This window comes from Lissotriton vulgaris, chromosome 9 (assembly GCF_964263255.1).
Source record: "Lissotriton vulgaris chromosome 9, aLisVul1.2, whole genome shotgun sequence".
NCBI lineage: Eukaryota > Metazoa > Chordata > Amphibia > Caudata > Salamandridae > Lissotriton > Lissotriton vulgaris.
Window position 1 is genome coordinate 1,192,846,170 of NC_141697.1, and position 25,234 is coordinate 1,192,871,403.

General features: G+C 44.4%; 1 protein-coding gene across 1 annotated transcript in view; it reads left to right on the forward strand.

The window, feature by feature from the left end:
• Positions 1 to 19,635, forward strand: part of XPC (XPC complex subunit, DNA damage recognition and repair factor) — an 86,606-nt gene extending 66,971 nt beyond the window's left edge. Inside the window, exons 13-16 of the mRNA XM_086939261.1 lie at positions 2,706 to 2,875; positions 9,369 to 9,462; positions 14,165 to 14,254; positions 17,193 to 19,635. Of these exons, the coding sequence (XP_086795387.1) occupies positions 2,706 to 2,875; positions 9,369 to 9,462; positions 14,165 to 14,254; positions 17,193 to 17,420 (582 nt within the window). The 3' untranslated portion in view covers positions 17,421 to 19,635. The remainder of the gene's footprint in view (positions 1 to 2,705; positions 2,876 to 9,368; positions 9,463 to 14,164; positions 14,255 to 17,192) is intronic.
• Positions 19,636 to 25,234: the final 5,599 nt, after the last annotated feature.

Here is a 25,234-nt window from a genome sequence, read left to right on the forward strand (position 1 = left end):
AGTTTCTTCCAAGAAGCCAGACGGGGAGCAAGTCACCCATTTTTCCACGATCTTGATAGGAAAAGGGAGTAACGAGATAGGCCATAATTGGAAAGACAGGTAGGGTCCAGCGTTGGTTTCTTCAGCAATGGTGACACGACTGCCAGCTTCCAGCACTCTGGAACAGTTGCCAATTCCAAAGATTGGAGGCAGACGGAATACAGAAGAGTTCCGCCTGAAAGGCCTTCCAAAATTTGGGTGGCAATGGATCGAGCGGAGAGCCCGATGACACTGTATGTGCCATACTGCAGAATTCCTCAAAGGAGGGGCTGGGGAAGAGACTTAGTTGGGGTCGACTGGAAGGAGTATCCGGAGCTCCCAAACTAAGAACTAGAGCACTCGACTGGGGTCGACTGGGTGCCTGGTCCGGAGCTCCCAGACCGGGGCCAAAGGCAGCCGGCCGGGGTCGACTGGACGGGCTAACCGGAGCTCCCAAGTCGAGACTCGGAGGAATAGGGTTTTTTAGACCCTCCAGGATCTTAGCAGTCTTGTCCTCAAAGGCACCTGCCAAAGAGTCACACAGAGCCTGCGACGCAAGGACCGTGTTGGCCATGCACGCAGGATGAGTCAAATCCCTGACGATTTTGAACAGGGCTTGGGACTTATTAGGCGCCTGGTTCAGAGTGGTTTCTAGAAAGGCCGCCTTGGCCAGCTTAATCTGCGCCTTATAGCCCTGCAAAGCCAGCCTAAACGAGGCCCTTGCTGAGGACGAGTACTGCTTCTTCCAGGCTCTCTCGCACGTTTGCAGCTCAGCTTCAGCTGCCGCAGCTCCTCCGTATACCAGGGGCAGGCCCGATTCAGTCTAGCTCGTGACTTGCGAAAGGGCACAACCTTGTCTAACGTGTTGGTGATAGACCGGCTCAAAAGGAGATAGCTTTCCTCCACCGAATCGCTCAGGCAGAAATTATCTGGTAATAAGGAGGGCAGCGGAGCAGACTTAAGTAGCCGGGACCAAGGTCTGCCCAATTTAGCCTGTCCGGCACCAGCATCCCCGAGGGATAATCCCCTATACAGAGGGCAAAAACAACCAGTGAGTGGTCCGTCCAGTCTTGACATAGGATATCATTGACCACTAATAGTTGTGCATCGGCAAAGACCAAATCAAGGGCATGACCCCCCCCCTATGGGTCGCTGATCGGACCAATTGCTGCAGCCGGATGTCGCCGAGAGCCTGGCAGAGAGTCATAAACGCCCCTTCCGACGAGCCGCCCTGCCATTGGTTGAAATCACCTAGGACCAGCAGCTTGGAGTGAGCATTAGAGAGGTCATATATCAGGTCGACAAAGACTGATGGGGAGGGTGCCGGGCCCGGCGGGCGATAACAGAGGACGCCCGTGAGCAGCGTTCTTACCCGGTCCTTGAAGGAAAAGCCTATCAGCTCAAAGCCTGAAACCTCTCTAATTTTGAGCTGGAACAGACCCAGCGATTCTCTAAAGATGACACCAATTCCACCACCCCTGTTCTTCAACCTAGGGGTATGGATGATTTTGAAACCTGGAGGGCAGGCCATGCCCAATTCAACCAGGCAGTCCTCCCGTGTCCAGGTTTCAGTTAAAAACAAGACATCAAGCCCCGAGGACTCGATGAGGAAGGCAATCTCTGTGTGGTGTTTACAGAGCGACCGAACATTCAGCAATCCACAGGACAGAGAATGCAACGGAGGTGGAACAGTAGCCCTCTGAGTCGAGGACAACCGGCTCGGTCTCAATTTTAGTAGGGTAGCCCGAGAATAGACCATGCGAGGAGGGTGCAGATGGCCAGAGGAAGCGGCCCTGTGCGCGCCCGTTGCGCGAACGGGCGCAAACGGGCTTACCTCTGGCGCACCTCCGGCGCGTCTACGTCGCGCCCGCTGCGCGTGACCGCTGCGCGCTTGGTCCTCCATCCTTATATGGTATTTGACCGAGCGGAAGTCCGCCTCCTGCGTCCCTTGCCCTCAGCAAGATGGCGCCCAAAGTGCTCCCAGCCTTCACCCCCACCCAAGATGGCTGTCGGACCCGCTACACTGTCTGTATCCTACCAAATGCGGGTGAAATCCAAATTAGGGTGCAGGTAAGCTGAGCTAATTCCCCGGCCTAAGAATCCGACACCTAGGTAGCAGCGCGATTTAATTGAGCCTAAACAGCTCTGTAGCGCGATGACCAACAGCGCGAGTAAATTTAAAATAAGCACAGTTTAAAATTGCATCAGCAGTAAAGAGCGCGCAGGACAAAAGAGTATGGTTGGATTTTCCCTTGTGTTGATACAGGTAGATGGGCTAAGACAGTTTTGAATATGGACTCAAATCGATACACAGTAGCAAAAAGGCCTGTCATCTCCTAATCTTTCTAGTCTCAACCATGGCGATGCACCTCCAGCAGGTGATGTGAGACCTTAATCATTTTTGCCAGGTTTAGTAGAGGGGCTTACAGCCGAAGATGAGAGATTTCTCGGAGGGTAGGTATGACTTTGTTATACGTCCGAAGGCCCATGATCAGAGAGGGCATAACATTAATTAACAGTACCTCCAGACATTTACAGGGGCTTTTTATACAGTTTCCCTGTTTATAAAGTTTAAAAACAAGCTAGTTTTTACTATGCATATGTGTCACAGCGTTATAACTGACTAAGAGCGACTGTTTGGAATATACACTCCATGATTAGTAATTTTTTTGTCACTTCATTTACAGGTTCCTCGCAACGAATATGGAAATGTGTACCTATTTAAGCCCAGTATGTTACCGATAGGCTGTTCCCACCTCCATGTTCCAAATTTGCATCGAGTGGCCCGAAAGCTGAACATCGACTGCGTGCCTGCTGTCACAGGATTTGACTTTCATTGCGGCTTTTCACACCCAGTGTACGTTGCAATGATTGCAGTGCTTTTTTCTTAAACTTACTTTCTACTTGATGTAAGCACTGCCTCTGCTTTTGTGAGGGCAATGGCTCAGTTGAACGCCTAAAGTCAGAACCTAACATCAGCAACTGAGACAAGACCTCTCCCAGGGTGTCAGTGACAGAAGAAGCAGCAGTCTCTGAAGTACAGTTATGGGCAAGGATATCTTTTGATAGTAGTGCCACGTGAGCATTTCTGCATTTCACGTTTTTGTTGGCTCCTGAAAGGCCCTGCGTTTGCAACGCTTTTTAATCAACTTGCTTTTGCGCTTACTTGGAAACACTCGACCTAAAGCTGTTACCTTAAATTATTTTACATTGGTGATCCTGTCAAGAGCGCAATTAGGGGTACTGGACATTCAGGGTAATAGGGGCTTTATGGCTGTTTAATGTATTTATATTCTCTTCATCACACCGAACTTTAAATTGGCTGACCCAAAAAACCCATGATGGTTCTCCCTGTGGAAAAGCTGCTGGTACTTACCTACTAACTAAGTGTGCTGCCCCGTTAGCACATCCTGTTTCATTCATTTCAAGAATCAAGCCCACGTAACTGTGAAAGAATAATGCAAGTTGTAGGGATTACTCTTTCTCCCTCCTTAGCCAGTTCAAAACTAAATGGATAGCTCTTTTTTAATCTCAGTCTTTCCCTATTCAGAATAGGGTGGGAAACCGCTATCATATTCTCGTGTATCAAGAGGGAGAGAGAGGACCAGATAGCTAGTCCAGATCCCCTTGACAAAACAAGACTGAGTCACTTAGATCTTTAAAAATATAAAAATCTTGTCAAACCCCCCCTATACCTAGCTAGTCTCTTTTTGATTAATTAACATTAAAGCCTCTATCATAAGCTTTGGACCAATCTTCAGCTTCGTACCCATGGTAAGCCATGGTTCAACCTCTTAAACGCAATCTCCGCAGTAAATCCCACTCACTCTGTGTTGCCACCTATCCTCTTGTTCAACTGCTAGTACTCGCCCACTATAAGCTGTATGGGAGCCTTAATATTTTGATGGGCAGCATTATTGTTGTGTTTAAGTTCGGATGACACATCACCATGAACAATGCCACGCACCGTAGGCCAGTTTACCACTGGCAATACTTTGTTCACACACAGGGCAGCTTAAAGTTCTTGGACAGTACTTGGCCTCTGTTCATTCACCTTCTCTGCACATTGGGAATACTTGGTGACAAAAGGCTTTAGACACTCCTCCATCGGACAGGCATAGGGATTATGGTCTAAAACAAGAGAAACTGTAAATTGAATCCCAGTTCTAGTGCATTTGAGAAGATTGATTGCGTATGGCACTTTGTAAAATATTGGTAATAATCTTTCACAGTGTGTTGTATCTCTTGTTAACACGTGTAATGGCCATGTGACATGCAGTTGGAAAAAGTTAATCAAGAAATACTGGTAAAGAAAATGGATAACACCAGGGTTTATCAAATCTGCAACAACATTGATTAGCCACATCCGGCACTAAATACAGTTAATATTTTCTGCAGCTTAGCCCACAGCACTGTTGAAACCTACATAGACCGTAATAACCATCACCGCTGAGCCAACCCTGGTTAAGCATTCTCCACCTTGTGGCTAAGGGTGGTAGGATTGTGGGAAGTGGTCTTTTGTAGTTTTAACTGGTGCGTAAATTTAGATTTTGACAGTGGCTATGGAAGTGCATGTTCCTGGCTTATACCTCACACTAATTTAGTGACTCACATTGATTGATTGGCTGGCTTAACCAAAGGTGGCACAGTCTTTTTCCTCAGAGTTACAAATTAAAATTTGGGTTAGTTTATAGCAGGAATGGCTTTCTTCTCAGAGTTCAGATCAAATTTTGGTAAATAACAAATAAGTTATGTGATTCCTGTTGTAGTTTGAGTTGGTATTCTTTAACAGATGGTTATGCACTTAAATAATACCCTACCATCACAGCTACAATGAACCCTTGCTTTTGCCCTTGCTTTTGGTCTTAAGGGTGGTGGCAGCTCCCTGACACTCCCGCTTTGCTTGTGGCCACATTCTTGAACAGCGGGGATTCTAATACTGTGTGTTCATATTTTAGCGCAAATATCGTATTTTCACGCACCCGTCTATCTCTGACCGAAGCTGCTATCTCGGTTGTGGCGAGGGTTGGCGGCCATCTTTAGGGTAGTCCTTCTCCCCAGCAGAACTGGTGGCAGCGTTCTAGCTGGTGGAGAGAGGACGCAGCATAAATTCAGCCGAGGTCGACAGTCTTTGCGGTGGGTCTTAAGGGTGGTGGCAGCTCCCTGACACTCCCGCTTTGCTTGTGGCCACATTCTTGAACAGCGGGGATTCTAATACTGTGTGTTCATATTTTAGCGCTAATATCGTATTGCTTTTAAAATTGTTATTTCACTCTGATTAACTTTTAAAATTGTGCAGGTTCATCGCGGGCGAGCTTTCACGCACCCGTCTATCTGGGGAAAGCCCCTCCTGGCCCCTCTGACCGAAGCTGCTATCTCGGTTGTGGCGAGGGTTGGCGGCCATCTTTAGGGTAGTCCTTCTCCCCAGCAGAACTGGTGGCAGCGTTCTAGCTGGTGGAGAGAGGACGCGGCATAAATTCAGCCGAGGTCGACAGTCTTTGCGGTGGGTCTTAAGGGTGGTGGCAGCTCCCTGACACTCCCGCTTTGCTTGTGGCCACATTCTTGAACAGCGGGGATTCTAATACTGTGTGTTCATATTTTAGCGCAAATATCGTATTGCTTTTAAAATTGTTATTTCACTCTGATTAACTTTTAAAATTGTGCAGGTTCATCGCGGGCGAGCTTTCACGCACCCGTCTATCTGGGGAAAGCCCCTCCTGGCCCCTCTGACCGAAGCTGCTATCTCGGTTGTGGCGAGGGTTGGCGGCCATCTTTAGGGTAGTCCTTCTCCCCAGCAGAACTGGTGGCAGCGTTCTAGCTGGTGGAGAGAGGACGCGGCATAAAATTAGCATGCCTGCACCAACGCGCAGCGGTCGTGCATGGCGGGCGCGCCTTAGGCGCGCCGAAGGTAAGCCAAAGGTCAGCCCGTCTGCGCCCGTCCGCGCCTCGGACGTGGCGGACGCAGGACGGGCTGGCGGATTTTCATCGCTCTTGCCCAGCCCTATCATTAGATATACTCGTGCGTCTCTGATGGCGCTTCGCCCCTCATTAGACAAAGGATCTAACTGCACTATACTTGACCCTGTAAGTCTTACCCCGTGCTCTACCTGTGGTTTTACTTGCTGTATACATGATATTGCCAGTCCCGAACCAGTCTCTGAGTTGGGCTCTATCTCGGCAGCTCTAATAAATGCCCGCTCTATGAGCAAACATGCTTCTGACATTTACGCTCTACTAGAAGAAGGTACTTTAGACCTGTTGTTTATCACAGAAACGTGGCTGAATGATTCCTGTGCTCCTGATATTGAATTGGCAATCCCTAGAGGGTTCAAAATTCAACGGAAGGACAGAAAGGATGGCAGGGGCGGGGGGCTAGCAATTATTTTTAGAGAATGCTGGGCTCTTAAGGTGGAAGACTCAGATATTTTAGCTGATGGTGAGCTTTTAAATTTTGCCTTGTGTCTATCCCCTCATTTCACACTGGGTGGTTCCCTTATTTACAGGCCTCCAGGTCCTTCTGGCCCTTTTCTTAAAGCTCTCTCTGAGACTCTTGTTCCCCGTGCTTTGAGGTTTTCACGCTTTTTAATGCTGGGTGATTTTAATATCCACGTTGATGTCCAGGATTGTCGAGAAAGAAAGTTGCTATACGATTACTTTGATCTGGCCTCCCTTACCCAATGGGTTTCCTCCCCTACCCACTCTGGTGGCCATATCTTAGACATTGTATGCACTAACTTCCCACTGATGGTCGAGGCCCCACAATCAGTTACTTGGTCCGACCATCAGTTGATTAGATTCTCTTGGTCCGCCTTGAGAGATCTTGCTAAGTCTGCTAAAACAATGGGCCCCCCAAAAATCAATGTGGGTAATTTGATGACCTACCTTGATTTGAACAGACCCATCTTAGGGGCAGATATGGATTCTGCGCTACAGGTTTACGACAGATGGTTGAAAGCAGCGGTGACCTCTTCTTCGAAGAAGGCTGATTCAGGCAGAAATAGGATGACTCCTTCTCAACCATGGTATTCGCCCCACCTCCGTACTCTGAAACTTGCTTGCAAGAAACTGGAGCGAGCATGGAGATTAGCTTACTGTCCACAGGCTAAAGCAGTGTTTCGCTCAGCTCAGCGAGATTACTATACTAGCATTAAACATGCAAAAACTGAGTTTTTTTCTAAAAGAATTGAGAGAGCTAATAACAACAGTCGGGAAATTTTTTCGATAGTGAAGAGCTTTCTCTCTCCTTGTGCTGAGCAGGTATCTATGAGTCCTTCCACCGAGTGGTGTGAAAAGCTCTCCTCCTTCTTCCTAACGAAAATTGCTAACATTCAACACAGTTTGAGAACAGTTGGAGGAGGATATGAGATGATGGATAACAATGAAACTAAGGTTCCACCCATCATCATCATGGAGAGACTTATCCCCCCTTCGGTCGATGATACCCTGGCAGCAATTAAATCATTAAAATCTGGTGCTCCCGGGGATGTCTGCCCGGCCCGGGTGCTGGCCGAAGCAGCCGAAGTAGTGGCTTCTGAAGTCTCCCAAATAATAGGACTATCATTTACTACTGCAACCGTCCCTAAAATATGGAAACAGGCTAAGCTTTTACCATTACTAAAGAAAACAGGCGCGGATCCAGCTGTGCCGAGCAACTACAGACCTATTTCTCTTCTGCCAGCTATGGCTAAAATTGGTGAGAAGCTTGCATTTTCCCAGCTTAATGCCTTTGTGGAAACTTCAGGGGCGTTACATCCAGCCCAATCTGGCTTTCGTGCAGCCTATAGCACAGAGACAGCGCTGGTAGAGGTTACAGAGGCGATTAGAGGGTGTTTGGACAGTGGCGGCAGAGCGGTCCTAATTTTATTGGACCTCTCTGCTGCGTTTGACACTGTTCCACACGCACTTCTCTTGGCACGGCTGGCCGATATCGGCATAGGGAGTTCTGCTCTGGAATGGGTGAAATCCTTTCTTTCAGATAGATCTCAGCAGGTCTGGATTCCTCCTTACTCATCCTCGATTAAACCCCTTACTACAGGAGTACCCCAGGGCTCTACCTTGAGCCCCCTCCTTTTTAATGTATATCTCACTCCTCTTATTTTTTTAGCTGAACAAATGGGAGCAAAAATAATAGCGTATGCGGATGACACGCAACTCCTGTTTACGTGGCCAGATGCGAATACTGACACTGAGGTTGTGCGTTCATGCCTCTCCGCTGTGTTCAACTGGTTAGCAGCAGCACAGCTGAAGTGCAATGAAGATAAAACAGAAATCTTGCTATATGGCCAGATTTCGCCCAACTTCAGAGAAACTCTGTGGCCTTCCGATTTTCCCCAGCCAGGCTCCGTCAATATTCCTGCAAAAAACTTGGGAGTCTGGTTTGGAGAGGATTTGCGATTCGAAGCACACATAAAAAAACTCACTGGGGTGTGCTTCGGGTCCCTAAAAGCCATGAGGAAGATTTTTCCTTATCTGCCGTCTTCAGCAAGAGAGTCGGTCGCGAGGGCCCTTATTTTATCACGGCTCGATTATGCCAACTCTCTGCTGTGTGGCTCTCCGGCTTTTTTAATCGCAAGGCTTCAGATCATCCAAAATGAGGCTGTTCGCCTACTGTGCAATGTGCCATATAGAGAAAGTACTCGGACTCACATGAAGGAACTACACTGGCTGCCAGTAGTGCAGAGGATAACCTTTAAAATTCTTACTATAGCCTTTAAAGCAGTTCATGACCTTGGCCCCTCCTATTTGAGGGAAAGATTTTCCCGCTATGTCCCTACTCGGGCTTTGCGTTCAGCTGACTGTAACTTTTTAAGAGTACCCCGATTTCAGCGAGTTCGTTTAGGAGGCCAATCACTTGCTGTCACCGCGGCTAGGACTTGGAATACCCTCCCCCTTTCCCTGAGATTAACTGAAAATTTTGTGACATTCAAGAAGGCACTTAAAACTTATCTTTTCAGAATGGCTTATTAAAATACTAATAGTAAAAAAGAAAAATTAGATCTCTACTTTTTTCTCCGGCCACTTGCTTGTTTCTCTTTTACGCGCCAGGACACTCTTGTAGTATATGAGCGCGCTACAAAACAGCTAAAATAAAATAAAAATAAAATAAAATACCATGGGAAAGTGGAAAGGACATACAACTATTAGTCAAGCACTGAATACTTTTGATGGACATTTGTGGGTAATGTGGGGAAATGTTTACTGCTGTAGGTAATTTTATCAGTGCCAGCATTTGTCTTGTTTTGAGAGATTTAAACATAATCTATACATTTGATCCATTTTTCTGCCCATGTTTTGCTGTCGCATCCGTTTTGTGTGAATGCATCTACTTCTATATCTCTTTTTTTTTCCAGCACGGAAGGGTATATCGTCTGTGAAGAATTCCAGGAGGTGCTCCTTGATGCCTGGAACATTGAGCAAACTGAACTAGAAAAGAAGGAAAATGAGGTACATGACTGCCCACATTAGCTGTTCTGCGAGCAAATGTGAAGTAGTACTTTTATTCTAAATCACTTTTGATTGTATATGCCTGGCAGTAAATGGTACCTAGCACATTTAAGGAAGCAATAGAGCAATAGTAGTCCCCCCTGCAGAAAAAGCAAGGAGAAGACACTCTCTCCTTGAAAAACTAATGCCCAATATCCCTCCTGCCTTATCTAGCTAAAGTTCTAGAGGCCAAGCGTTGGGGCGGGGGCGGGGCTGCTGCTGACTGACAGAATCAGGAAGGAGCTGTCTAAATCACTGTTTAAAGTGCACATGTCTTGCGATGGCCAGCCACACATGCACACTTTGAACCTCTTAACTCAGATGTCTTAGGATCGCTGGGTTGAGAGTAAGTGTGTATGTGTAGTGCTTTTATATAGCGCACAAATCACCCCCGAAGGGGTCTCAAGGTGCTGTGCACATACCGCTGTGGAACCCTTCTTGGCCTTTCCCTGTGAAGTGCCCACTCCTGGGCACCCCCAAGGTAATGCCAGGCATCCTAGCGTTGTTGGGGACGTTGTGGAGATTAAGCAAGCTATTGCCCAGAGTTGCAGAGTGGGACCCATGATTAGAATAGGCACCGAGGCGAGAATTATCAGGTCCGGGGAGATTGAGTCCAAGAGCCGCCGCGGCGGGAATTGAACCGTGGTCCGGGCCAGACCTCTGCATCAGGGTCTGCCGCTCTAACCATTGAGCCACACTTCTCCACTAAGTGCAGGCCTCCAGAGCGCTGTGGATCACCAAGTGAGCCCGCTCCCTCCAATCAGGGCATCTGAGCAGCGCCAGGATTAGGCAATAAAGTTCCAGCAGCCGCTTTCTGCAGAGAAGAGGTCCAGAGCGAGGTCGTTGTGCTAGATACGTTTTAAATCTTTTTATTTATGTAACCTTTTGCACACGCACTCACACTGTTCTCCCCCCCACAACCCCACTCATGGGAACCGCCTCCCTTAGCCAAGTGTTCATTGCCCTCGTCATTTCAAGGATCGACTATGCCTGCTCTCAATATGTTGGCCTTCCCATGTGCCTTACTAGAAGGCTCCAAATTGTTCAGAACCTGGCAGCCTGTCTAATCTATAAAGAACCAAAGCAAGGCCACATCACCCCTTTCAAGAAAAACATCCTCTGGCTGCCTGTAGAACACAGAGCGACCTTTAAAGCCAGATGCATCCTTTTCAAATTGTTCCATAAAAGCCCCTCTTTTATCACTTGCCGATTCCATAAGTACACCTCCAAGCGCCCACTTAAACTATATGTCAATTACCAAGTTTAAAAGGAAGAGGTTGGGCGGTGCTAGATTTTCATGTCATTGCCCCCAATCTATGGAATTCTTTTCCCACTGAAATAAGATCAGCACCTTGTTATTTAAAATTCATGAAAGCATTCAGACAATCCTACCACTAAATCATAACTCACCAGTTTTTTCCTTCACTGACGACCCTACATCTTATTTTCTATCCACCAGTATCCCCTTTTGTTTCCCTCCTCAGCACCATAAAACCAACTGGTGCCCTGCGCTTTATTATTCCCATGAACATAACAAATTCAAAAGTCCTTTATGTCTGGTAATGTCCCGCGTTCATTGAGTTTCACTTGTGAAACTCTTAGGTTTCGTCTCAGAGATGCAGTGTAGCGGGGAATTGAGGCAAACCTTTTATGTGGGTGAGATTGGAGAGCTAAGTGACACATTGCTACGGAGCACCGTACACCCCATAACTAGGTACGGGCAAAATACCAACATTGAAGGAGTCCTCTGTGCAGGCAATTCCCCAATATCCTCTGTTGACTGTGCAACTGCACTGGACACATGGCTTAGAGTAAATGACCCTGACTGTGCTGAACTACCATGTCCTCGCATATGTGCCCAGCACGTCCCCTCCCATCTGTATGAGCCCTTCCTTTCTGTCCCTCTCACCATCAGACTGTGCTTGCCCCCTTCCCTGCCACCTCCCCTTACTTCCAGACGTGGCCCGATCCAGACCTCACTTCTCCTTGGAGCGCTGGATGAGGGTCCAGTGTCCTAGAGATGGTCTAGTGAGTAGAGGTAGCTAGGTGTGGTGTGCATGCATGAGAAGGTGTATGACTAGGGGCTATTGGCCTCCTTGGTAAAATGATGAATATTTTTGGCTACTTGTGAGCATCCGTTGGATGTTGCCCATTGCCACACCATGGTGGCCCTTGCATAATGGTTGTCATTCTTGGTTATTTATGGTTTCCATTGGATGATGTCTATTGCTCAGTCACTGGAAAATGGTGGCCTTTACATTATATGGCAATTCCCAGCATCTTCTGGACATCATGGTCATGGGGCTCACCTTTTGTATGGCCTAATGATTCCAATTCCTGGCATAATGTGGGCAGCCAGTGTATGATCATGCCGGTCTCTAGCATCCTGCTCGCTCTGACTGAAAGGTGGTCATTCTTGGGACATTGTGCCTACCCTCAGCATAATAGTAGACCTGCAGGAATTGTGCTAATACTCGGTATTTTGTGTGCTTCCTTGGCTCCACCATGTCAAATGATAATTTCCACCCTAGCAGTTTGGTGGGAATTTTGTTATATTTTGGCATCCAGTGCTCATGGTGGTAATTCCTGGCTGATTGAGCGTATCCTTAGAAGGGCTGCGCCAAGAAGCAAAGATAAATACTTTTGAATACATTAACTATCAGCTAGGTCCAGAAGAAACACAATATCGCTGAACATGTTTGTGAACTAAATGTCGGAGTCTGCACAGACTTGGCTGAAATAACCTACTAAATCAGAAGCAATATAGGGCCTGATAAGTTTCTAGGTAAGCAAAAAGAAAGCTGTGTTTGAAAATGCAGCCTTTAACCCAAGCTATGCTGAATGATTACTATAGCTTCCTCTTTAATCAGTCCAGGTATCTGCAAGAAGAAACTCTTTCCAAACATCAGTTTTTTGCTCTCCAACCACAGATTAGTACCTTTTTTAGTTTTTTTCAAAATTAATTTGCAGATAATTTATCAAACAATTTTTGTTTAAAGCGGAAATTGATCTTTGAAGCCCACCCACCATCCAGTTTGGTAGGAGCAGTGCCATCCACATACTAGAGATCTGGCATCACAGTGTCCCCAAAATTTGGGATAAATTAATTTTGTTCCTTTAAGTGTCTGTATTAAGGCAGCGACATGAAGGTCCTTTACCATTCGGTAGAAACTAGTTCATAGCCTTTTTTTATTTTTACATTGTCTTTACAAGCAAGCTGCTTTAATAGATCCAAATATATTGATTTCGTGAAAAAATATTTTTTCAGTTCTATTACCTGCAAAAATGTGCAACTATAATTTTTCAATTCAACCCCCTTCCCACGTCCTGTAACTGAAAGGCACTTCTGTTTTTTTCTAAATTGATTAACTTACGTTTAACCCTAAAATCCCCCTTCTCCCTCCCCAGCAAGCTCACTGCATGTTTATTTCATTCATGATCTATGTAGAAGTTATTGTTGAGTTTGATAAAGCCTCTAGTTCGGTGTAATGCTTGTCAGTTTAAATCGTGCCCCATATTAACGGTCAATCGATCAGGATTTATATAGCGCTGCTGCTTCACCCATGAGGGTCTCAAGGCACTGTGGGGTCCTGCTGCGGGATCACACTGCCTGTTCCTGTTGGTTGAACATCCAGGTCTGGAGGTCCTTCCTGACCGCTTGAGTGACGGTGATGCTCTGAGGCGCAGGGGGAGGGGTTTCCAGGTCTTAGCCGCCAGGTGGGAGAAGGAAGGACCTCCGCTGTTCACCGTCTGATGTGCTGGGCCGCTGCTATGGAGACATCAAAGCTAGGGAGAGGTCAAAGCTGTTTTGTGATTGGGTGAATGTGTTCAGTCATAGGCTGATGGGATAGGATATTTGGGGAATCGGGTGGGATTAGGCAGCTCTAGATTCTACAACCTCTGAGACTATAGACAAAGGCTCCTTCACAACATCATGTTAGAATTAATGGAGCGCGTGTCAGCAGAGGACTACCTGAGATATGCTCAAAATAAAGTGTGCACAGTCACAATACCAGCAGCACGTTCTTACTTGGTAGACAAAAAGACTATGTAAATAAAGCCATAAGGCGATCAGAAGCCTCACCTATTGACTGTTTGAAAATCAAGTGTGGCAGTAATAATTTGATATTTTCTTAAATTTTGCTCCCAAAAGAAGCAATTGTTTTTTAAAGGGGTCTGTTCAAATGCATATTATTGTGTTTGGGGCCCGTCTGCTGTGGTTTCATTCTCTTAGCTTAGGAACTTTACTCTGATCATTTAGTGTGCACTTGATATATATGGCACAAGATGCCCCAACTAGAATTTTCTTCTAATTGCCAGACTCTACTCACCTCATTTATGGAAATCCAGATAATATGAAAAACCTCTGTGGGGGAAATACCTTATTTTTATTTACTTTTTTAAATGAAAAAAAATCCATATTTCCTGACCTAAATGTGAAAGGAAGCGTTCATTAATTGAACCCTTAGTAATACATGTTTCCAAATGCTGGTTAACCCTCTACTGCATGCACCTAAAATATTGCTAGTGCCTACACAAATTTGCCTCTCTATGGAGCATGTTTCATACTATAACCATGAGAAAGAAGACCGTTTTGTTGTCTAAGCCAGTGCATGCTTTTGCTATATTTATTTTTTAATGAGTTTTAAATCTTTTGGCATAGAAACGTGAGAAAAGGGTTTATGGAAACTGGAAACTACTAATAAAAGGACTTCTGATCCGAGAGAGGTTGAAGCAACGATACGGAGCCAAGGTAATTTAACAACCACTTTAGAAGCCTTAAGAAGCGGTGGGTTTGGTATACTCGTGTGATTGTCTGGAGAGGCCAAGAAGCAATATGCGTAATGAGTTCAGTGCATTTGTATAACAATACCTTTTCTGCATTGTTCAAGAAAATACTTCAGCAAACTCGATGCAAGTTGTATAAAATGGCCCAGGTAGTTTGTTCCGAATGTGGCCGGTGAGACCGTTTTTTAAGTTAGCAAAGTCTATCTAAAATTCTACTTCAAAAAAGGTGGTTTTAAAAATCAGTTTGTGGTGTCAATGCTTTTGCCAGAGTGAAAACCCCACTTCAGGTCTTAAAGAACTTAAAGGCTTATTTATGAGCGGGTTGTGTCACGTTTGCTCCAAGTGACGTGGTATATGCAAACCTCCAAGTCGCATTTTTTAAGCCAAGCAACTTTTTGGTTTAAAAAATCTGGAGCAATGCAATGCAGCGCAAATCACTGCGTTGCGTTACTCTGCCCTGGGAGGGCATTCCATGGGCATTGGGTGTTTTTTCCCACACAACTCCTATGGATTTTGATGCATCCCCAGGTTTACAAGAACTTGTAAACCTGAGGGAGGCGTAATGAGGAAAAATATCTCTCTTTCTCCATGTTTCTTCCTCTTTCTGTGTGTGATGCATTCTGCAGCTCACGTAGAAAAGAATGCAGCACACATAGAAAGAGAAAAAAAACCCTGAGGATTGTTTTTGTGCAGGAAGGTGTCCCTTCCTGCACAAAAATAATCCTGCAGGCACCCTTGCGCCATTGCATTGGCGCTCGGCTGCCAAAAGGGGGCCTGCGCAAGGGAAAGGACAGGAATGCGCCATATTGCCTTAAATATAGTGCATTCATGCCCTTTCCCGGTCATGCAGTGCAGCAAGGAGACTTGCTGTGCTGCACTTTGTGACTACTTGGTAAATGAGCCCCTTAGTGTAGCACTAGGAGTTTTAATAGGCCTTTCATATCAACAACTCTTTGTGTAATCTGTGCATAGAGTGAGCACTCTGATTTTGTGACCATTAGGCAGAGCACCCAATTCTGGTGGCATCCTCATTTGTGCAGCAATGCCAGAACATTTTATTTTTTAAAGGTCCCTGTAATGTACTATAGATGTCAAACTTCAATTTTTGTTCTACATCATTTTAAATTAAAACTTGCATTGGTGCATATTGTTAATGAACATCAGCACATGGTCTTTGTTTTTAGTCTGCTTTTAAAAGCACTCCAATTCACAGAACTTTGCAAAGATGTTTTCATTTTACATTCCATACTATCAGTTGTGCTTAGTTGTCTTAGCTTAACACAACTCTTCAGGAGAAGCAGGTGAAGGGTAGCAAAGGGTTGGTAATGGGAGAAATGTACACCGATTATTGAAACTGTACATGCAGTTTTATACAGGAGTGGTGTACCATTACTGCCCCATTAGCTGATGTGTGGAAGACATTCAGATTAACTGGTTATGTCTCTGTAGTAGTCCCTCATCTGCCCTCATTTAAGACTGCACCACTCCTGAAATATTGGTGCAAGGCTTTGCATTTTCCTTATCCCTTCCTCTCCCTCTATTGAAATGACAATTACTTCGAACTCAAATTGGTTCATCCTTCTTTAAACATGCTTCTCCGAAAGGATGTCGAAAAAGGGCATCCATTTGATCATATGTGACTAGCCACCACCCCTTCAGCAAAGAGAAGTTGGAGTGTCGCGCTTGTGTCTTCCAAATATCCTTGTTTAAAAGACTTTGGCATTATTGTCGCCTTAATATTTTCATTGTAATTTTGTTTATCTGAGGACTGCTTTCGGCATGTCATTTGCCCATCAAACTTGAAATGGCGCCTTTCGTGCCATTTGTGGACGAACTGCATGCCTGTCCCTCCTTTGCGTCTGAAGGGAGGATCCTGCCATCTTGGAACTAGGTTCACCTACAAAATAAGGTAGAAAGTGGTTGCACAAACAAGTTCTTGAGCAGGTCTTAATTTAAAGTGTTGGAATCTCTAAAGGAGTCTCATAAGTTACTGCCAAATGAGATTCACAGACGCTGTGATGGACCAGCTTCTGAACCCAGCAGAGAAGCAAAGGAAAATGCCACTGTTACTAAGATTGCAATGCACTGTCCTTGCTCTTCACTACTCTCAAAGTAAAAGCATTTTGATTCTAGGGCACCAGGATGTACAACTGAGGAACTACTCGCATTGCCGAGCTTTCCCATACATGTTATGAGAGAGCAAACTCCAGTTATGAATTTGTGCATGTGCTGCATGTTACAGGAACCCTCTTCATACAGTATGGCGGTGCCCAGGCACTTGTCCAGAGGTTTTATATGGCAGTTTCCCATCTCCGCGACTTTGGAAAACCATATTTAGGGAATGGCCTAGGGATTAGAATTCCGGCACTCAAAACGATTGCTTGAATTTTCTTTATGTGGTGCCCATGCCATCATATTAATCATTATTGGCGACTGATGGAAAGGTAGAGCTGCAGCAAAACGAAGGTTTTGTTGGTGCGCTCATGCATCAGTAGCCTCTTGTCAGAGGTGGGGGAAAAGTTGAAACAATGTAATCATTCATATTTTCAAAATTCTGTATTTGTGTGATAGAGAATCGGAAGGAAATGTAAGACTGACCAAACAGAACTTCAAATGCACTTGTCTAAAAAGATTGCAGTGTCCAGGTGTATTGAGATGCACCAACGTTCTGACCAGCCGCGACCTGTGCTGGTAAGGGAGTGGGGCCGGGTGGAGGGGGTTTTGACAGACGACGAGGGAAAATTAATTATTTATTTATTCATTTTCACTCGTCATCATCCGGCGAAATCCCCCTACCCCGCCCGACTGACCCACCGCTCTTACTCGCACGGGCCGCAGATGGTTCTGTCTATTCTATATAGTTTGGTACGGACCTGATCAGTGTGCTGTGATTTCTTTCATAGGAAGAGGAAGCTGGTTCCAACCTCCATGGAGGAGATGGATTTTCATCTGATGAAGAGGAGAAGCCTAGCTCCCAGAAACCCACTTCTGAAACACCTGCTGAGGATGCAACAGTTTCTTGGCCTCAAAACCGACAAGCGGAAAAGCAGAGCAAAGGGAAGCAGAAGCAGAAAACAACGCGTGCGAAGAAGGCAGAAGCCACACATTTATTCCCCTTTGAGAAATTGTAGATTAAAGGACAAGGAGCGGATTCCTTTGGTGTTTTTGGTGGGGGTTGCCCGACAGTGAGAGTGGGCCGATTTGGTGCTCTGAGACTAAGGCACAAACATTGTATTCGTTGAACACCAAAGCTCTTTCTGAAGTCCAAAAACATCTGTCTTTAAGGTGGCTTGAATCAGCACCCTGCTGCACTTACGCCACAGAAAGTGCATTGTGTTAGTCCTGGTTAAACAGAAAAATATGTCCTTGTGGATGAGATGTTAATTAATAATGTAAAAAGGGCTATCTAGCCCATTTTCCATATTATATGCATATTAATCAGAATATGCATAGATCCTAGGTTTTGCCATGAATTGTGACGTGTTTTGCGTGTCTTTGTTTTTTAACATTCTGTTGCAGTTTTGCTATTTGAAATCGGTGGCTTTAATCCTCCATGGAATTGCGTTACTCTGCCTCTTCCCTCACTTAGGGTATTCTTTCTATCATGTAAAGAGATGAATCACACTAGTGGTAATGCAGTACTAAGGAAAAAAAGATACTTTCTCTTTAAGTTGGAAAATATTTAACCGAAAATGCCACTGTCAATCTCATGACAAATCAAAATCTACGTTATAAGATGCATCCTGATTTAATTGCCCCACACCACAAAAAAAGCTTACGCCCATTCTTTAAATGTGTATATTTAGGTAGCCTATTAACCCTTTCGGTGCTGATGATGTCTCCCAGCCGTCATGAGTCAAGGTCGGTGTGTGCTGATGACGGCTGGGGGCCGTCATGACCACACCCGCGATCGGAATGTCCAGCACTGGCGCGGAATTCCAGCCACGGCCAAGGTGTTAATTCTAGAAACGTATTGTTTCCAGACTGTTGTAAACGGAAGCTGTCATATAGGTAACAAAACTGTGTGAGAATGCCGAGGGAACAAAGTTAGTTGCTAGAGTGGTGGCTTATATAAACAAAAACGCTTCCATTTATATTTTTTAACATTGGGCAGACCAATTAAACTGACTTTCTTTCTCCTGGCTTTTGCAAAGATTGCTTTAGACCTCCACATAAAGCTCCACTGGCACCAGGATATGGAAACCTTTTTAATGCCCCCGTGCTGTGCTTTACAACCTCTTCCATCCTACATCACCTACTGTGCCATCAAGGTTAAATATCCACAATGCCTGTTGGCCACATGTTCCATGTATTTTCTTACACCTGTACTGTCTTTTAGATGTCAGTTTGTCCTTTCTAATCTGTCTTCGGATATTTCATAGCAAGAAATAGAAATACTTTTCTTTTGCTGTTGTCTGTGTTATATTCCAAAAGCATTGTTAAATTGCTTGAATAATAATTTATAAATATGGTGTAAATATATTTTATAATACAGAAAGTTTGTTTTTACAGTGGCCAAGCGGCTTCTGTTTTAGCTAAACAAAAGCATTTAACATTCAGGCCACAAAAAAGAGCTGGGACTTTCCAGACTTTCCATATTTTTCTAGTCTTTCTTTTAAGAGAAAAATGTAGTCAGTATGTGAATAGTTTAGTAATGTATTTATAACATAAAAGGACTTTTTTTTATAAGACATCAAACTGTATCTATACAAGAACTACCTGAGAAAAGCTTTTGCCATCCTACTTAACAGACCATGTATATTTTGCCGCCGGTGGATCCCGGATCCAGAACAGTAGACCATCTTGAAATTCCAAGGAGGCTTCATGCATGCATGTATTGTACCTGTTAGGAATGCTTGTCTCCCACCAGCTGGACAAAACAAGGATTGTATTTGACTTCTACTGAATGTTTGTAGAAATGCAAGAAATGTAAGTGTCTTTTCCAAGGATATAGGATTTACTGAGCTGCCAGTCCACACTGTAAACTAGTCACGGGCATTAGGAGCTGCTCACATAAGCTCTGCCTTAAAACATGTATAAAAAATGCGTTCCCATTCTTTTCTGTTTTCTGAAAATAGCAACTTGTATTACCTAGCTGTCAATATGATCATCTTGGGATATGAACTAGTTGGGTCCACATAGGCAAGTTAATGCATGAATGTATGTAAACTTTAAAAAATGGATTTTAGTAATTGCTAAAGAATTATCCTTTTTTGTTGGTATGGATATTTAAGGCAAAAATAGCTTTGGTTCATTTCCAGGGAATTCCAGACTTTGGTATTTTTAACACATTTTCAAGGAAAAAAATTATTTACTCAATAAAAGATATTTTGGTTACGGTTACTATGTAATGGAGTCTGTGATTCTATGTTGGTATCTGGGATTTCAGATATGCAATTACTAGTCAATAATTAAAGCTATTCCTTACTATTTAATAACCACCATTTGGAAGCAGCAGTAAAGAAACAATCAAGTTAGCTAGTATGGCTTTCCTCTGTAGTCTGGAAAGAATTAACATGTGAGTGGGAGTCTAGAAGTCAATCAGTCAAAGCAAAGTAATACTGTTTCTATTTTGAAAGAAATATTATTTACATAAAGATGAAATGTGAGATTCAAAACTCAACTAGAAATTAACAATGTAATAGAAGATACCACAATGGAGCATGTGTGTCATAGAAAATAGAGTAAGGGTTCAGAAAAAGAATCATTCTTCGTAGGACTGACGTTCACAAAGCGAGAAGACTTCAAATCCTGAATGGTATGGAGATATGGTAGACTTACCCGCGAATTCTACTCGGGTGGAGTAGTGGGATGTAAACATACGGGTGAGAAGAGAAATGTATAATCCCATCAGATCTTCCAGCAGTGCCAAGTAGATGTTGAAAAGAGGGGGAGACGAGTGGCCACCCATAAACGGGTGATCAGAGTGCATGTTAATACCTCATGATTGACAAAGTGCAAGGCTGCTGAGTGACCGGCTTCACAACCACACTTTCCAGGTAGCAGAATAATCACAGGATGCAGATCATCCATTAATTGCACCCACCTATGAAGCCTCTGTCGCAGTTTCCTCTGTCCTTTACAAAACACATGGGGCCAGATGTATCAAGATACACTTTTGCGAATTTCAAATAGCGATTTTTAAGGAATCGCTATTTGAAAACTGCAAAATGGTATGTATGTAGAAATTCGCTATTTGTTAGCGATTTCTTAAAATTCCTTAATTGCGATTAGCAAATTGCTAATCGCAATTAAGGAATAATTTCCCATTCATTTCTATGGGCCAGGAGGCCCACAGAAATGAATGTGAAATTATTCTCAATTTGCTAATCGCAAATTGAGAATAATTTCAAGGGTGTCCAAAGGACACCCTGTTGCACCCCTGAAATAAGCATGGGTGCACATGTGGTGCACATACATGCCCTAAGGGCATGTATGTGCATCACATGGCACTTTGAAAAATGCAAAAATTGGCATTTTTAAAGAAATTTGCAAATTACCACCAACTTGAAGTTGGTGGTAATTTGAGATTCCTTGGGGACAATTAGCAATTTTTTTTGCATCATACATTGCATTTAAGGAATCGCAAAGTTTGCGATTCCTTGCATGTAATCGCAAAATAAGGAATCGCAAATTTGCGATTCCTTATTTTGCACTGGAATTTGCAACATACATACCATTTTGCTCAAATGAGTTCGCAAACGGCGAATTTCGGCGTTTGCGAACCCATTTGAGCTTCATACATCTGGCCCTTAAATCCTGCCTTACCAACCCCCCCCCCCAATTCAACTAACCTTCAATGTGCAATTCATGCCTTCCACTTCAATCACTACCTGCTTCTTGTCTTCTGGGAGATGCCACTATAAGATCCATGAAAGAATCTTTCACTAGCCTTCAACCGTTACCCTTTTGAAGCAATGCTCCCCTACATCCTTCCAAGGTGACATTATTCCTTCATAGCACCAACCACACTCTCTATTGCACTCCACCAGTACTTCTGGTTTATCGGCACATGCACCCTACCATACACCAAACAGTACATAAAGAAAAAACTAAATCGGTTGCTATTGAGTGAGATAAACTGGCTTGGTAGAAGTCTGAGAATAGTTGAAGGTGCCTTGCGTTATGGTAGAAACGAGTAAGGCGGTTCATCTATTAGGTAGGGCAGACTGAACTTGGAAATTGTATTTGACCACATTTAGTGGCATAAAGGAGTGGTAAATTCTACCCTCGTCTTAATAAGTCTCGGAGAGAGCGCATTCTTGGGAACTCGAGCGAGCAAAAGTGTTGATATTGTATGTTCATTCCAGTGAGAAAAAGATCGAACGTTGTTGCTGAAAGATGCCCTTCACCACTCCTGGGTGTAACTTCTAATTGTGATCTATTAAGTATTGGCAGCTGAGTTTGTCTGTTCTGGCATTTAGGGATCCTGCCAGATGGTTCACAAATAGAACAAGCATTTGCAATGCAATCGTCCTCCCCTTTGGGTCCTTATATGTATTTAACCACATTTAGCACATTAGCCTGGGTGCTGAAACATCTACTGTTCCTTAACATGGAGAGAAAGTAAGCACCAAACTGCGTGACACACCAGGTATGGGAACACATGGAGAGAAATATTGCCTTTCAGCTGGAAAGTCCAAAGCTCTGTTTTCATAAAAAAATCGGGACCTTCGGAGGTCATATCACTGAAAATTCAAGATTTGAAAAATATTGTCAACGGATGCTCGTGGAAGACAATTTCTATGGACTGGAATCTAGAGAATGCTAAAGTGATTCTGGTATTTTACTGGCCTCTTTTGGTCGTTTTCTATCAAGAAAGTTAAATAGAGGCAATTACCAGAAAAATAAAAAAATAAGTCCCTCAGCAGAAAGCAATTCTGGTATTTTACTGACCTCTACTGGTCGTTTTCTATCGAGACAGTTAAAAAGAGGCAGTTAAACAGAAAAAAGTCCCCAAGCGGACGCAGACCAGTCCTTGGGCTGATCTTCAGAAACCACAAAGTACATACACATATAAGTATATACTAAAGTATATACAAGAAGTCTTAAATGCTCGACCTAAAAATGCCCTGGCAATTAAGCCTCTTTCACAGGCACAGGTTCAAGACCCCACTCCACTTGCTTCAGTACTATACATAGTAGTGGTATGTCCTTGAGAACCTGTACCATCCTCCGGTTGATAGTTTGGCAGCAAGACCTTCAACGCTAGGCGGATAGCCCGCAATTCCAACAGATTGATGCAGAGCCTGGTTACTGCCAGAGACCAGAGTCCTCTTCTCCCCACCTCTCATATAGCCACAAACCAAACAGTGCGACATCTGTCACCACCATGTGCTCTAGGTGGGGTAATGAGAGAGGTCTGCCGCTAGTCTAATTACGGTCAAGCAGCCACCACTGCAGGTCTTTTGCAGTCTCCTCTGAAACCTAGATAGAATCTGATACTCTGAGGGAAACCAGATTTGCAGCTTCCTGCCTTGGAAAGCTAATTTACCAACCTTCCTGGAAGAGGTGTAAAACATCTCCCTCCAGAGCAGGCATTGTTCTTGACCTCCTGAGAGTGTGGACTGTCCGCCCGTGGGGTCACAAACCAGTCTGTGGTGGCAAGCTGGACTGGACCAGTCAGCCAGTGCACTAGAGGGCTGGTAGGTCTCAGGCGAGTATCTCTACGGCACCCTCTGGATGCATGTATTAATAAATCCAGCACTGGTATTGGTGTGGGTTTATTAATACAAACTGTTTGATATCAAACTCCATATGTTTCAGTAAAGCCATTTTGTAGGTGGGAAGCTAGTTTTGTCCAGTACCTACCTTAAGATGGCTTCCCTGCTCACTGGCAAAATCCAGTAATAGAACAAGACTTTACAGGGGCATTTCTGCTCATGTAGATATGTCTGCACATAAAATATAATGCACCCTGATTTAGGGCTCAAAGGCCGGCTGTAAGGGTGGCTTGCATATGTTAGATGCAGTGACTTTGGAATGACACACCGGAGTGTGCCATGTCATGTTTTCACTCCAGGTTTGCACCATGTTGTGCAATCTGTGTGGGTCCCTTAGGGTGGCATAAGAAATGCTGCAACACTTTGGGACCCTCTTTAGCACTTATGCTCTAGGCACCTGGAGTATCACTTACTAGGGACTTACAGGGGTGCTAAAGTCCTTAGCTAATTGGAGCACAATTAGAAAACACCTTGTTTTAGGGGAAGGCGCACTGGCACTGTGGTCTGGTTAGCAGGCCTCAGTGCACTGCGAGTCGAAAATCAGCATCTAATAGCTAAAAAAGAGGCAAAGCGTGGGCCGGATAACAGCAACAAAACCCAGTTTCCTACACCCACCACGTAGATGTACCGATTTGAGATCTATTCACAAGGTGAGGAATCTGTGGTCAGAAGTACCCATCACAACAACAAGTTAGTTATCTTCAGAAACTTTCTGGTTGAAACCACAGATTCCTCACCATCTTCTTATTACTTCGGTCTTTTCCATCTAAATAGATCCCAATTTAGAGAGTTGCACACTGGTCATGCCAGTTTGGTATGAGCTCTGAGTCTGCATGCACGGAAAGGCCTGTGAAAGAAACTAATCATCAGCTCCCATTGGTTGGCACTTAAGTGTCTCTGTTTGTCACTTCTGGAGCACAATGTTGTTGATGCAGATCCGCATGGTATCCCCTACTGGTGCACAGGGTACTGCTTTTGAGTTTCCCGGATTCAGTCTGATACCTGGGGAATGTTCACCAGGAGAGGAATCCGCAGTTTGATAGAATGTCCACCAGAAAGAGCTTTACGGAAGGTAAGTAACTGTTTCTTCTTAGTGGCGTGCTGTTTCAGCCATTTGCTTCTTCTTACAAAATGTACTAGTATAAAATATGCTCCACCTGGTAACTGAACTCCACCAAACTGCAGTGACTGGAATTGTAGGGTTATGGCTTTACTACAGTAATGCTCTGTTCCTGGGACTGTCAAAGGGATGACTGAAAGCTTCAGGTAGTTGAAAATGAAGTGGTGCTTTCACATGCTAATACTAGACATTTGGATCATGCAATGTCATTATTGAAACATCTGTGTTGGTTGTGATTGAAAGTGCAAATTCACCATAATGTGTATTGCAAATAGGGCAATTGATGCCTTTCTACTTCCAACATGAAAGTGCACTCACCATTCTTACACTTACCATGAAGTGCTGTCACTCTGCTGAAATGTAACAACAAAGGGAGAGGTAGGGAGATTCAAGGACACTCTCTCAGTCCCCGGTTAAATCTACGTAAACAGAGAGGTCAGGTCAGTCTCAAGACGAGTGCCTTGGTAAATTGAAACCACCCGTATGGCAGAAACATGTTGACTGACTTATTGTATTTCTCTGAATTTAACCAATCCTAAAACCTTGGCATTTAAATTCAGACACATAAATACCTTTCACTCGTGTCTTAGGGATCACTCATTAAAATAATTTTTTTCCGATACCCTCTTAGACACTTTTAATAGTAGTTACCCTCACGTCACGCCCTTTTCACACAACCAGCTCCGCAGTCTTTCTGGCGTCGCAGCACACCAAAGAGGCACTCTGCCTCTTTGGTGGGGCCCAGTGATGAAGCATGACACGGACTAGGTCGGTGTGTGAGGGCCTTCCAACTCACCCAGAGTGAGTGTGTGACTCTTCTCTATCTTGCTCCGTTTTTGTGGCAGTTCTGAGACTGACCTGTACTCTGCTGAAATGTTCATGCCCGGGAGAGATGGTGGACCACCATCAGCAGGTGTACGGGCTTTGGAACCTGGCACTTTGCTACTCTGACGTAAGCTCTTCTCTCTGCTCCGATGTTAAAGCAGTGAATAACAGTCCAGAAACCCGTGTTCTACATGATGACCTCATATGGAAGCCAACCATAAAATGAAACTCCCTGTGCCGCCTGCCACAGCTCTTGACGCAGTATCTTTGTTGCCCA